Source organism: Cuculus canorus, chromosome Z (assembly GCF_017976375.1).
Source record: "Cuculus canorus isolate bCucCan1 chromosome Z, bCucCan1.pri, whole genome shotgun sequence".
In the NCBI taxonomy this organism is placed as follows: domain Eukaryota; kingdom Metazoa; phylum Chordata; class Aves; order Cuculiformes; family Cuculidae; genus Cuculus; species Cuculus canorus.
The window spans coordinates 3,253,545-3,269,224 of NC_071441.1; the positions used below are offsets into that span (position 1 = coordinate 3,253,545).

Below are 15,680 nucleotides of genomic sequence, written 5' to 3' on the forward strand. Positions count from 1 at the left end.
TCTACTTAAGCACCTCCTTAATTCTCGAATGCACCCTAGAGCAGTGCATTCTAGCTCACTAAAAAAGAGAATAGCCTCTCCTTAGTCTTCCTATACTTAAAATTCAAGACCTAAGTTCTGTGCTGTTTTGAGTGTTGCCTGAGTGAGAGGATAATTGAGTAAGATAGCGTTTTGTAGGGGCCTTAAAATATTTCTCTTAGTTTTGAAGGTTTTCTGCATTTCTCATGGAGTTATGAGTTATCTACATTTTTCCATGAGTAACAGATATTGTGGGTGTGTCATGGCAATAGCAGCCAAGATGATTTGTACCAGTGTTTGCATGTACCCTCCTGTTTTCCGTAATATTTTCCTTTTATCTTTTTCAGGGCAAAATTTTAGATCCTACACACACATAAACTCCAATTGATCCCACCTAGTCAAGGCACCTATGTTAGGAAGTTAATTGCCTAGTACTACCTGAATACTTTATGAAGAGGAGAAGTCTCCAGATGATTCAGTGTTTGGATACACTGATTATTCTTCTGGAGTTATCTATCTCTTTCTGAAGGCTGTATAGGAAGTCTGAAGTATGTTTTCCATGTTTAGGTGCATCACATTCAGAAACTCAGATTGTATGAATCTGGGCCAAACCAAGTTTAATTACATGCAACTCTGCATCAGAATACATCTGTCAACTCTTAACACCTAAAAGAGAGGAAATTAAAAGTTGTTGAAATGCCCTTTCAAATCTGAATGCTTCCTTCTGCATGCAAGTTTGTGGATAATGCACTCCTATAAACTCAAAAAATGTTTCTATTTTTCTGTTGCTGTAAAACAGCATCTCGCTCGTCTCTCACGTAGTGGTTTTTCATACTCTGTCTTTCTCTTGGGTGTACTCTTATGCAACTTAGTGTATGTCTTAGGCATTTAGTTTCAGTTTAAGTTATGGAGGAAAATAACAAAAAATTGTGACTTGGAAAGCCTGCCTGTTTTACCAGTGATATGGTTTTAATCAATGCACGAGGAGTAACTTGTGGAGCAAAACATGGACATCAGTGTGTGGTTATTTACAAAATGATTTCAAAAAAGAACAGGAAAAAAATCCATTCAAACTCTTATTACTCTCTTCACTGTTGTTGAAAATTCAGCTGGGTGCCTAACAGCTTAAAACATCTTTTTCTAGTTTTAAAAGAAGAATGAGGCATGTTTTTTTCCAGACCTGTGAAATGCTCCTGTCCACGCTCCCTCGTCTTTCTTCTAATGGTGTTTCAGACTCAAGAGTGAAGGGTGGAACAAGATTCTGTTCTCTCTGTTCATCATCACTAGAATAGTGTCTTGTTTGCAATTACGTGGATGTAGTGTCTATCAAAATTGAGTGTGAGGTAGAAAGGAGAACTTTTATGTTTGTAGCTCTCAACTTCAGTGTAGTATAGGGAGGTCGTGCACATGTCCATCTATGAAGTATCATATACTTCTGTAACTTCTTTGCCCTGAGAAGAGAGCGTTTGGTTTGGTTTTTAGGTGATGTTTGAAACACAATACTTGGGCATGTAAACTGAACACATTTGATGCAGAAATTAGCAAGCAACAAGCAAAAGTTGCTTTTTTTGTTCTGAATTCTAAAATAAGAATAGTTTAAAGCCTTCTGCTATTCGTATAGGCATATCATTGAGCCTAGGTACTGCAGCAGCTGGAAAGGATTTCTGTGATGCTGTTCTAACAGTCTATCTGCACAATTCAGTGGTTTTCTGTGATATTTTATCTGTCTAAACTGAAGAGCTTGTGGTGTTCTCTCTCTCTGCTTTGGGAATTAACGAGTCAGAAATCCCATCCCTTCTGTTGTGATTGTTGATCAGTTGTTTGCCCATTTGTTTTGTTCTTAAAATCTCTTAAGAATATTTTCTTTCAATGTGTTAACACAATTTATAGCACAACCGTTTTTATTAGAAGACATTACATTTCTCTTTTTTTTTTAACTACTACTGTCATGCTTGATTACTGCTTTTAATCATGCTTATTTGAACTCTTTGATGGAGAAGAATGCAAGATGCAGAAAATTCTTACTGTCTGGTCACAAGGAAGAAGATTTCAGTGCTGCCAGTCTGTATGCTGGAGTCTAAAATAAAAACCTTTCCTGCTCTTCCCAGCCCCCACCACAGCAGTGTGGCATTTGCTTTTCCATGCAATACAGTTATTTTAAAGGGATTGAGAGGAGGCTTCAATAAGGCATAAAAGAAAACATGAACGTGACTTATTTAAACAAAATGCTTGAAAATAGAAAATTATTTTTTCTAATTGCCAGAAGGATGGGATTTGGATGATTAAAACATGGTTTTCTGCAGGTAGGTCTTCACTTGGGATCTGAATGGCTGCAGTTTCTTAAGTAGATGAAGGTAATTCCATCACCATTTGATGACAGGGTTTTGTCCTCCCACTTCCACCAGCTATTCCTGCTGCCTATTAGGAATGCAGTTATTCCATCTGTCTTCTAGGTGTGGTGGCAGTTTTCTTCTGTGTCAGACCACCTCTCTTAAATTTGTTCTGTGAAACCTTCAGTTACACCAGAAATGGAGAAATCTTTAAGTGTAGCTGTTATCTCCTTCTCTTCACTCCAGTCCTTGAACAGATAGCATCTTACATATGGAGCGTAGCAAACCAAAGACCCAAGAAAGCAGTGTGTGTGTTTTCACATTTCCAGCAGAAGGAGTTTTTTAGTATAGTACGTAAGGTATTTAAAGTAAATAGTAGCCAAGCTAACTTTAACCTCTTCTCCTGCTCAAGTCAGGGTGAGTGCTCAGCTTTAGTTTAGCGAGTTGTAGCTTTGCCTGTTTTTCCTTGATGCTGTACCATAACTCTACTCCCAGAAATGACAATTCTCTTCAAGTCTCCAGCAAGTCAGTGTTTCGTGGAGCTTTAAGGACACAGCAGCTATCCAGAAAAGGAAATTTGTATTTTCTTCCAGGGCAACATCTGATCTTGAAATCCTCAAGAACGGCACGAACCTCTACATCGAAATCTAAGGACAACTGCAAAAACAAAGGGAAAAAAATATTTTTTCCTCTGCTAAATTGTAGCCTTGTATGTGTGCAAAGAAGTTCCCATTTAAGGGCCTGGTGTGTGAAAGATTACCCGTAGCCTGCAAGGCTCTTTCACACAGGATTGTTTCTGTTTAGTGAAATGCAGACCTCTGCCAACAAAGCAGCTGAGGTACTTTTAGGTGTAAATGCATCATTCTGCCTTTCTCTGGTTGAGCAGTGAAAAAGTGAGTCTCATAGGAGTATTTTTAGAAAGGCAGAGGTTGAATTTATGAATTTATTTTTCACCAAATGCAGTTCTCAGATACTGAGATATCAGCTCGTGATTGTGGAATTAACATTTTTTTTTTGTAGTCTTTTCTTTCATCCATTTAAGCCTGTGAACATAATCTAATAGTGATTTTAAAATAACATTTGGATGGTCAATCCATTAGAAAGGCTAACAGATGGTAAAAGTTGACGTACTTTTTAATTGTAAGTTGCTCTGTCTGATACGGCTTATTGGATTTTTGTATTACTTCTATAGGACCTAACTTTCTCCCCAAGCCAAATGTTTAGCTTATCATAAAGATACCAGCCCATTCTTGTCCCACCTCCTGTGTCCTTCTGCCTTCTACCAAGTCTCAGTGATTATTATTGCCCATATTCACAGCCATGAGGATACTGAAGGGTATCTTGTAGGATGTAGAAATCTAGTTTTTAACTAGTTTTTCCTTTTTGTGTCTATTCTCTCACTTGTCTAGTTTGACCAGCGTCATTGCTTTATCTGATTTTTTGGCTTTGTCTTTGATTTTTCTGAAGAATCTTGGAGACTATGACCTAGTTTTGGCCTGTGTTTTTTTTAGTGGTGTATTTTCTGAATATTGCTTGAGGATGAGGGAGCTCCCAAAAGGAAGAAAAAAATTCCGTAGTATTTAGGGACAGTGGTGCAGTGAGTAGGGGAGTGTTGTCAGACACAGGAAATTAAGAGTCAGCTAGAGCTGGAATTCCCTGAAAAAATGTAACTGCAAACTGCAGATATGATACCTGACTTGCAGTGTCCCTTTGCAGAAATAATTTAAAAGGTAAGACTTTTTATTTTTAAGAAAAACTGTGAACTCCTAGAATATACTATTTGACAGATTTAGTATATATTAATCATACATATGCCAAGGAATTATGAATTTTTGTAAAAATATCAGAAGTATGTTAATATCAAAATTATTTTCCTTTGTTTCTGTTGAAAGAGAAAGATAAATTTAACAAATTGTCTATTCGTTATATGATATGGCTTAAAAAGAAAAGGAAAAAAAAAAAAGAGGAAAGAAAAGGCCAAGAAGAAGACAAATTTTCCAGAACAGCATTGTGAAAATATTAAAATAAATTTGTTGGAACTTAAGAACTGAAATTCGAGCAACAACTGGAAAACTGCAAGTGCAGGACCTCTTTGGGCAAACTTTACTGTTCTGTTTTGTCAGACTTAGAGAAATATTCCAGTACACATGGGATTCTTATGCTCACATCAGCATGCATTGTATTAACTGTATTTTTCTTTGGGAGTGTGAAAAAAGGCTTTAATGGCATTCCTTTTTCTTTGGAAAGTAATAACTGAAGAAGTGGTAGTTGCATCTGATTTTTATGTAAACACATAGGCTTTTGTTGCAGCGTCTTACAGATATTTTTGTCATACTCAATCATTTAGGAAGTTCATAGTTCCTAAAATAGAATAAGACACCTTGTTTTTTTGTAAATGTTTGGCTGATTTGAAGATCTTGTGCCAAGATATGTCACTGGATGTTGTTATCTTAATTTTTTGTTTTGGATAGTCTAAACAGTTACTTTAACCGTCAGGCATCCCTTGGACCTTGCAGAGCGTAGCACCACTAGCACTTGCCAAATATCTGACTTTCAGGCTCAGGCTGTTTGATTTATCAGGTGGCGGAATGTATTCCTATCTATTGTTCTTCCTTAAAGATAAGTAGCCAGAACAGTGTTCAACATGACTGCACTGTAAAGCAAAAATGTTTTTATGTGACTGATTCCCTTCTCTAATTATATGAGGGATTTGATCATTGTCACCTGGAAAACCTATCAATTACAATTAAATAAGTTTATTCTAGCACATTGTGTTTGTTAATATGATTTTTTGTTTGTTTGATTTATCAAAAGAAGTTTTGAAATAGTTAAGTTACTCTCTCAAAATTAGGTTTAATGCTGACATGATGAAGACATACAATACTGACCTTTGTGGTAAGGTATGGAAAATAAGCAACCTTCTAATATTCCAATGATTGGATTGGAATACAGAGTTAACAACCTTGCAGCGATTAAGATGAGAATGACCAAAATGCTGTTCCTCCTTCCAGCAACAGATGGTTTCTGTGAAAGTCTTTCATTCTCAGAAGTAGTTTATCTTTTTTTGCAGATGATGGCAGTATGAATCTTGGAAGCTGTTTGTCTCCTTTCAACACTTTTTTTTTGGTATGGATTGTGCTTAGTGTCAAGTAGAGTCTGTGGCTGTCAAGTAGTTGTTTGCATCCCAAGAACAGCAAATACGAATTTATAGTGCAGGAAAAAATGAGGCATGAAGACTTAATTAGTATTATCATTGTACCTTTTCCCAGGTGCTTTATAGTGTCAGTTGAAGAGTAAATTCACTTTCATAGTAACAACTTCATTTGGAAATTTTGAGTTACATCTGCTTCTCAACTTGTAAACCACTGAGTCTGTGGAAGTGTCTCTTAATGCGATGTGGGATATGCCTTTCACAATGAAGCTATTTGTAAACCTTTACTGTTAGCTTTTAAGACTCAGCATGGGCCACAGTCTCGTATTTTTTTGTTCAGGCACATATATGATTTCCATGTAAATACTGGATTTCCTCTTAAAACATCTGTGGCTATCGAAGGTGTGCATATGCTGTGAAAGAGAAAGAGGAGGGCACAAGTGTTTTTTGCTGACTTATCTCTGTGCATGTGTGTGAAAAGAAGAAGAAAGTTTTGCGAATCAAAGTTGTTAGTGGTAAGAAGCGAAGGTAGAAGAAGGGTAGGTTTGGCTAAACCAAAGATAATGAATGTTTCAGTTTTATTACAGAAATAAAGCTGATAGAACTGCAGAATAAAACAAGAATACAGGAAATCATCCTGACGCTATAGAGACTTTCAGTGGCAAACTTGAAATAAAGGGAAGGAATTGGCAGAAATGGATAATGGTAGAGATAATATATACTATAAAATGTGCTTAAAAATTGTTTTAAATTCAGACTTTGGCATCAGAAAATTATAACAAAGATTTCAAGCATCAAAGTGATAAATTGTGCCTGGTTTAGGAAACTTAACTGGTACCAGACAAAAAAGCATTTTGAGAATAATGATTCAAATAAGCTTTACAGAACCTTGCAATCACTTGAGTGCCTTCAGTTAACTTCTTTGTAAATTGACTACTTTTGTATTTGTTACAGATGATAGAATATCATGTTAGACATTTTAAACTGTAATTGCCTTCAATCTCTATATCTCTATGTTGCAATTAAATTTAATTCCCTGAATTATATTGATTATGTTATGGCTGCCATCAAAGTGGCAGTTATGGGGACCCGTGAGAACCGCAGGTAATGGCACAAGTGGAAGTGGCAAGCCAGTCCATTTTCTTAATAAACTACATAGGTATCTTTTCTCCTGTAATGAATTCCTAGATTTTTAAATTAATTTCATTGGCTTCATAGAGGCCTTTTATTGGAGAAGACATTGTATAATAATGATAGATTGATCAAATCACAGTTCAAGATTGTTGGATATTGGTGATTGGTGATTAAAAACCAAGGAGGATTTTAATGTTTTCTAAAGAGGAAAACCAGGAAATCCTTGCCTGTTTTTGTTCTGTATTAAGGTAGTATCGTATTTTCTTAACAATTATTCCTCATATTTTTAGGGTTATATCCGTGAAAATAAAAATCTGGAATCAGTCTCTTTTTCCTGGCTTCCCACTGCTTTCTCTTTCTCAGGTTATGGCTGGTGTGATTAAAACTCTTTTTGTGTTTAATATATGTTGCAGTATTGTTTTTTTTTTTTTGTCATAGCACTATTTTCAGAGGTGGATTTTCTTTTTTTTTCCAGAACCCTGTCAAGAAAATTCCAGATTCTCATGAAATTACACTCCAACATGGAACAAAAACAGTAAGTGATAACATATTTTCAGCACTTCCTGTTTTTCTAGAACTGAGCCAGTTTATGAAAGAAGTTAATAAATACTTACTGTCAGTTAAAGCTGTTTCTCCTAAATGTCATTTTAGTCTCTTTCCTTGTTGCAATTAAAAATGTGTGTAAAGACTGTCTTTTTGCTTTCTTGTAATAACCTGAATGCGTCTCCATTTAACTCAATTGCAATCTCATATTTTTTCTTCCTTTTTGCTCAAATATAGCCTGGAATGGTTAGAGTTCCTCTAATAACTTAGACTTTCTTAATCTACATATGAGTCTAATCTAGACCTTTTTATGACTGGTCGTGGATTTCAAAGAGAATGTTATTGTTGATGTTTAAGACTTGTTTGCAGCTGAATACAGGTCTCCTTCATTCTTCTTGAATCTTTAAGTGCCTTTCATACACTATTCTCGATTTATTGAAACCTTGTTCATGTTCTTTGACTCTGCTTTCTAGGTTTTACCTCCAATATTGTTCTTTTACTTTCCTTTAAAGAACCACTGTCTGAATTGGAAATATAATGTTTCTGTTACCAACGTTTTGTCTCTGGGTAATCTCATCTTCCAACACAAACTGCTTTTACCTACTGATTGATTGATTGAATATCTATTTTTATAGAATAGAATTTATTTTCTGGCCATGAATAGCCCCGAATCTGTTCCCAAATCCTTTCCTTATAGATGCTGCTGCTGTTTGTCCTCTTCAGTATAACTCTAGGCTTCAAAGAAAAAATAATACTAGGATTTATTTTATTTTTATTAAATACTTGTGAAAGCACTGCAAGCTAGTCAGTAGAATCTGAGAATTTCTTTGTAGAGAGGGGGGAAAAAAGAACTGAAATAGAACTAAAAAAACTATCTGAGGATAATGCTGTTTTAGCGAGGCTTTAAACAGTATTAGGAAATGTACAATTTTTCTTTTCTGGATTTTTAAGAAAACTCGTGGGTTCATTTTCCGTTTATGTGATCAATATGATGATGCACTTAATGTAACAATCAACAATATTAAATATTATATCAACAATATTAAATGTTTTAAATACTAAACATATTAGCATATATATCAAATAACAACATTAAATATCAATAATTTATGAGTTTAAGGTTTGAATTTTTTATAATTTCTTAACATTTATTGGACATTTTAGAAGAATCACCCTGGGTTTAAAATTTAATAGCAAGAATCATAAATTTTTTTTAGCTATTTTCTGAAGTGTGTATTCATTATCTGGCATCAAACTTTGTGGTCTTTCTTGGAGTACGGAGAGGTGGTAAGGCTTACACGTTTGTTTTGTCATAGTGTTAGAAATTCAGACGTAGAGGAGTAGAGGAGAAGAGGGAACACGTGTGTTATATATGAAAGTAGAAAAATATTCTAAGACCTGAAAAAGATGCATTGTATTATACTAAACAAAAGCGGAGTGGGAGTTCATGTAACTTTTTTGCATAATAACTTCTATATGCATGTGAAGGTTTGTGTATAACAATACTAGTGCAAACCAGTTTACCATTTTTCATGTGACAGTAATTGCTTCTGCAGTATGTTTTTTTGAATAAATTACCTAACTAAATTTTTATTATGTAAATTTTTTTGATTTGTTTTTCTCTATATTAAACCAGTAAATCTTTTGATAGCTTCTTAAAATATAACCTCATGTTATTTCTAAGTAAAAGGCTTTATAAAGCGGAAGGTACAGATTTGGAAGATTTCTGAGGTATTTTAACAGCATGAGAATGCAGCTGTCATCAACTAGAGCAGTGTTGAATTATAATGTGGGTATATATAGCACAGTTGCACTAGACTGGATATGGTGAATGAAACATTGAAAAAAAAGCTCTTCTGTAGAAGGACTGTATTTTTGTTTTATTTGTTTAGTTTATATTAATGAAACTACTTACCCATGTCATTACACACGTATAAGTATGGGAGCAACTTCATCTGTTGATGTCAGTGTTTCATCCCAACATTTTAAAATGCAGTCTTCTCATTATGCTCATGCAGTGTACTGTATTCCAGCTAAACTTATGTATCCCATCTGTACCTCTTCAATCTAATGAACCTGGGTTTGATGATGACTCTATTCCTGTGCAGCTGAAAATTCTCAGAAAAGATTTCCCAAGCTGGAGAGTCTTTCCAGAAACCTGATTAATTTCCCGGTTGCCTTCGTTGTATAGTGTAATCGGAGTTACTGTTCCCAATGAAACTTCAGGGATATATATATATTTTTTTTTCCTCGTAACACTTCTAATACATAGGTGGATATGAGGAAGAATGTGTAATCAGAAGTACTCTGAACAGAGTGCTTTCTGGTGTGTCATGTCACAGCTGCTCCTTCCTAAAGCAGTTATTGTAGGCTGGAACACTTGAGTCTGTTAATTGAATGCATGATTAATCTGAAGATGCCCAGTTTTCCTGCACGTTAGAAATCATGAATGGAATTAATGGGGTTCAAAATTTGCATTTAAATGGTAAAAGGGGCATTTTTTTTTTGGAAACACGTAAAGAGGTTGCATCCGTTTCATTTGAAAATTAAATATATCACGTGGACATAATCACTAAATGGAGTTTAATTTGTTGTTAGGGATAGCATAAAGCAGTACATTTAAACATTTGATTGAGAGAAGTAAAAAGAAAAAAATTGAATCCTAGTAACTGTAAATTAGATTTTTTGGAGGCAGTTAGGAATACCTAAGTGATCGTTTTTTTACATGAAACCAGAAAAAGAAAACTAAGCCCATACTTTTTCAGACAGGGAAAATTCGTTTTAGCAAAACAACTTGCCCATCTTAAACTTAAAGGATAAATTGCATTCGTAACTAGTGTTTTTATTGAAACATATTTTCTGTAGGTTACTTTTGCAACTAGGTATGGAAAAAGGAATTATGCTAAATTCCGTTTTTTAAACAGTGTTCTGTGAGGGAACTATTCAACGGTTTACATAAATTTAAAAAGTCTCGATAACACAGTGTTTCCAGTAAGGCTTTAATAAAAAGGGCAGTTGTAGACTGACAGATCTTTGAGACAAGGTTTTTTTGGTGCTACTTCTAGGTGTCTGCATTAAATCATATTGACTCTACTCTCTGTGTATGCATGTAAAGGAGAGACATACAGATGAGTATCCTTACATGCAATTTATTGTAATTTAGTTATTGTAATACAGCAATGTCTGGAATTTGTAATACAGATTTAGACACCTGACAGTAATTGACTGGTTTTTGGGTTTTTTTCCCCAATTAAGTTCAGCATTGCTCACCTGTAGCAGTGACAATATTCTCAAGTGTTGCCTTTAACTCAGAAATTAAGGCTTTTTTTTGTTTGGTTGGTTGGGTTTTTCCCACACAATTTTCTATGTCTGAATGTTCTTGGTGGACTATAATGTTATTTTTTTCCTTCAGAATTTTATGGCTCATGTTTCCAAATCTCTTTCCAACGTTTTCTACAACTTTTTTAGAAAATTATTATTACCCATTTGTTTTCTTGTGTTAAAATTTGTCTTCCTTGTTGTGAGATAGTTGCTAACTGATGATTATCCTATCTTATGTGTGTGGGATGATTCAGGTTTTTGTCCAGTGGTTAAAATTCATCCTCTGGTTAGTGTCCAGGTATTACCCATGGTCTGCCTAACTTGAAATGGCTGGTGTAACTTGAACTGTATTCTGGAAGGTAGAACATAAACATGGATTCCATATGAATTTTATCTTCTCATGAAAATTCTCTCAGTCATTTTAACATTTTAGGTTGGTTGTAATTTTGAGTAATTCTAAAAATACTCCTGTTTTACAGTTTTTGACATCAGTTTTCAGCAACAGCTCATGCAAATGATTTAATTTTGGAGAATCGGTCTCTTGACTTACAAATTAATTTAGCACATTGTCTAGCTAATCTTATATTAATGCTCAGAATCATGGTAGTAGATAACATTTTCACAAATGAGAAAAGAGAAGAAATAATTTTGAAGGTAAATGAAAGGATGTTTAATCAATGAGATGCTTTCTGTTACTCTCACTTTTCCGTCTGGTGAACACTACTATAATAAGGCTCTTCAAATAGAGAATTAAAATAGAATTTTCATTAAAAATCCCATTTTAATCAGCCTTTGATTTGAGGGTAACAAACGAGAGTAATGAGCATTAAGCATTCCTTTCTCCAAGTTCTGAGTAGCTCTAAGCATTTAGTTTTGTATATAGGCACGTGAACTGTCTTGAATAAACTAGCACAAAATCTTAAACTGGTGGGTGTTAGTGCCATTTCAGTGTCTTGCTAGAAATATTTTTTGTACTTCTGAGAAGAGGCTACAGTACAGTTTTCTTCGTAGAAATGAAATGTAGTCAGATTCTGAAATGAGATGATTAGAAAGCAAACGCTGTAAACTAACTTTTCTCAGCTGTCTTCAGTGGTTTCTTCAGATTATGTAATTTCCATCTCTCCCCACCCCTTCCAAAGAACTTGGATGTTGTACAAGGTAGTGAAAATCAAACCCAAAATGTAGCTAACGGATTTTAGGAGGCAACTAGCATACTAGGTTTTTTTTACTTTTTTTGTTTTTTACTTTAATAGTACTTGATATTTTGGTGACCCCTGAAGAAGAAGAAATAAGGCTTGAATGGTCTGAATTTTATAAGCATTTCTTTCTGTATAGGTTTCTGCTTTGGGGCTGGATCCTTCAGGTGCCCGTTTGATAACTGGTGGATATGACTATGATGTTAAATTTTGGGACTTCGCTGGAATGGATGCCTCTCTCCAAGCTTTTCGGTCACTCCAACCTTGTGAATGGTAGGTGTGAAGACTGTCTTTTTCGCCTAAGACTGTGAATATGTTAAGCTCCTAATAGAATGCAGAAAAGCCTTGTAAAATAGCTTGTTTGAAGGGCTTTTTTATTCCATTGTACCTTTTGTGATAAATGGAATATGAATGTAAGGACTTGTTTGCTTATGTCTTTTCATGCTTTTTTTCCAGTGACTTACGTATTTTCCTATATTAGAAAGCCACAGGTGAATTTGTAGATGAAATTCTTAATAGCATATCAGCAAATAGACTATGAACCTCTCAAAAATAAAGGTTTATTTTCATAGTTGTAACCCAAATGAATAGAACACACTTTCCATATGTCGTTTACTCATATAAAATTAATGAAGAAGAAGAGAAAGTTAAAACAGTTGACTGCATTGTGGAGAGCCTCTTTAGTTGCTGCCAGTGATTCTGAGTGGGTAGGTATCCGATAGTAAATCTTCCATTTCTGGAAGCACTGGTCCTTTTCGTTGCACTGATAATTGAATAACTATATAGTGTGCATTAAAGAAAGTCTTTTTTGGAGAAAAAAAGCTATATATTTATGTTTATCTGTGTATTTATATTTATATTGAAAAAAACAAAGCCAGTGAGCCTTTTTTAGAAAAGACTCGTTTCCATAATATCCATACTGTTCACTGGTAATTCAGCAAATAAATAAATCAAGTTCATTTACTTATTCCAGAGAACTAGAATATGGAACTCCTTCAAAAGGAGTTCATTTCTCATGCACAGCAAACTTTTTAAAACGCATTCATAAATTAATGACTCGGTTGTTCTAGCGAGGTGCTTTCTTATGTCTAACTAATGTGATGTACTTCTTAAGATACTTCGATATGCTCAAAAAAGGGATTGAAATGTATTCTGTGCAGTAAGAAGTTCTCAGAATGCCTGGTTTTAATCATTGTCTAAAAAGCTACAACTGAATTTTGATCAGTTTGGAAGGTTAGAATGTGTACGGTTAATTGTAGAGGTGCCATAAATATAGAGAATGAAAGAAAAGAAAAAGTGGGGGCTATTAGCCTCATGAGGAACAAGCTAGAAAGGGATTCTGCTGATGTACTAAAGTGTGGAAAGTCAAGAAACTAAAAAGTATGCTTTCATTCGCTATGCAATTCTAATATCTTTGACAGACTTACCTTATTATAACAAAACAATGAATGGCACATTTACTTTGAAAACATAACTTAGTAAACATGCCACTTCAAAATAAATAAAATTTGCCAAATGTGGAGTCACATTATGGCATGAGTTTCATTTACATGATTAGTTAGCAGGGTACAAGTCATATTGTCTTCTCCTTTGTCATAACTGAGGAGTAAGAAAGAGCTGATAGTCTTTACTGCCACTGTGAGAGATTATTTTAATTGAAGCATTTCCAAATTGAGCAGAAGAGTGCATTCAGATTCCTTAGTAAAAACGGTATAAGACACACATGTGGTATAAACGCCACAGGTACAGTGTGTGTTAATGTCATATTTCAAGGAAAACAGGTTGCAAATACATTTGTAACCTCCTTTTGGCAAAAACTAATGGTAAAATATGAGCTTAAAGTGCTTGTTATCCCTGACACTGTTAATTTAGTATGTTGTAAGTATATCATAATTATTTTTATATGAGCGTTCCTGGTGAAATGTACATTCTTGTGGTTTAAATATGTTGAAGTATTAATGAAATACATAAAAATATTAATATAAAATATTTATAATATGTACAAATTTTGGGTTTTCGAAAGTGTATTATTTAAATACTCCTTCTGTATCTTTTGTAAATGTAAAACTGGAACTAAGCTCTGCCTGGTAAAAAGATCAAAACACACAAAAAAGTTCTTTCATGCTGACACTGAGGCATGTGGAATATTGTATGAAGAATGCCCAAGTGTATGTATTTGCATAATATTTATTTTAATTATGAAGTTTATTGCAAGGACTATTAGCATTCACAGACCTTAATTTCAAAGAATTCTGAGGAGTTTTGGTATGGAAGCTTTAGATATTAGCAGAAATCCTGTTGTGGAACCATGAGTTTAATTTCATTTTAACAATAAAAAAAGCCTGAAAACAATTCTTTATCGTCCATTTTGTAGCATAATGTCAGGTTTTTCTGTTAATTTCTCCCAGGATTTGTGATGTAAGGAAAAAAAAATTAGAGCTTGGCAAAACCTAGTACCTTCAAACCACACCTTGGTGTTAAAAGTGAAGGCAAGGGCAAGGGAAAACTGTGTTCTGTGTGTAGAAATTATTTGTTTGTCATGATTCTACCCATCTATGTAGCTTTGTTCTGCAGGTCCTGTCAAAGTACCACACACTTTAATAGCATTAAATCAAGTCGTTTTGGCTTAAAGCTGTAAAAAGGGAACTGTTTTTGTAAGTTTCCCAAACTTTTGCTTTAACATTAATATGAACCAAAAATATTTTCTTTATGAACTGTCTGCAGACCCTCACTCTTGGCCATACTCCAATATACATCTGAAAAGCGGTAACCTCTGGGGCTGTGAAAATACCCTCCTTATAGTGGCGATTTTGAGACATGCTTTTAAATGTATTGCATGGTTATGGATGGTTTTTCACCATCCTTTACATAAAGGTTGTTGAAATAATATCTCTTAGATTCATTTTTTCATATGACCAATTTAATGAACTATTAGTATTTTCCCATTGTTCTGTAAAATTGGGTGTTCTTCCTTGTTGGAAGAAACTTTAAGTGTGAATCTAAGATGGAAACAAAGTTTGTTGGAGCATGCTGATGTACAACTACAAAGAAGCAATGGGGCATTGGCCAAATTATGAATAGTGCCATGTTAACAGCATGTCTGCAGTTTTAGTTTCAGAACTTCACTGTCTGAAAAACAGTTTTCTCAGAAGACTTTGTGGGCCTTTACTTATTCTGGATTCTCTCAGAAACCAGATTTTATTTTGGGGCAATGTGTTTGATCACATCCAGTAGCCAAATCCTCTACGTGCATAAAGCAAAAATAATCTTTTAGTGTAGTTTTAAAATGTTTATTTTTGGTTCGTACATTTAAACAAGGAGAAGGGCGAACTATCGGTTTTGCTTTGGAGATGTGTTGGGTATTCTCTTTTGACAGTTTCAGCATTGGAGTGTGATACCCTTTCCTCCCCCCCTTATTTCTCAAGGATCAAAAACTGTATCACTTCATGATCATGGTGTTCACAACAGCCTCCAACCCATTTACAAGTTCTTCTCTGTTAGTAACAATGAGTCTACCAGGGTGCCTTCCCTGGTTGGCTCACTCATTAGCTGTGTCAGGAATTTATCTTCCACACACTACAGAAACCTCCTTGACTGTTGAGAATGAGAATCCTCAACATAAGAAGGATATGGAACTGTTGGAATGGGTCCAGAGGAGGGCTACAAGGATGATCACGGGGCTGGAGCACCTCCCATATGAGGAGGAGATCTTTTAGCTACCTTCCAATACCTGAAGGGGGACTACAGGAAAGCTGGGGAGGGGTTGTTCACAAAGGCTTGTAGTAATAGCACTATGGGGAATGGGTGTAAACTGGAGAAGGGCAGATTTAGGCTAGGCATAAGGGAGAAATTCTTCACCATGAGGGTGGTGGGGCCCTGGCCCAGGTTGCCCAGGGAAGCTGTGGCTGCCCCATCCCTGGAAGTGTTCCAGGCCAGGTTGGATGGGCCTTGGGCAGCCTGGTCTAGTGGAAAGTGTCCCTGCCGATA

The 15,680-nt window shown here is 35.1% G+C and overlaps 1 protein-coding gene across 1 annotated transcript in view; it reads left to right on the top strand.

Annotated features, from left to right (window-relative positions):
- WDR70 (WD repeat domain 70) overlaps nt 1-15,680 on the top strand; it is a 150,207-nt gene that overhangs the window by 39,141 nt on the left and 95,386 nt on the right. Inside the window, exons 6-7 of the mRNA XM_054054495.1 lie at nt 7,109-7,168; nt 11,833-11,966. Of these exons, the coding sequence (XP_053910470.1) occupies nt 7,109-7,168; nt 11,833-11,966 (194 nt within the window). The remainder of the gene's footprint in view (nt 1-7,108; nt 7,169-11,832; nt 11,967-15,680) is intronic.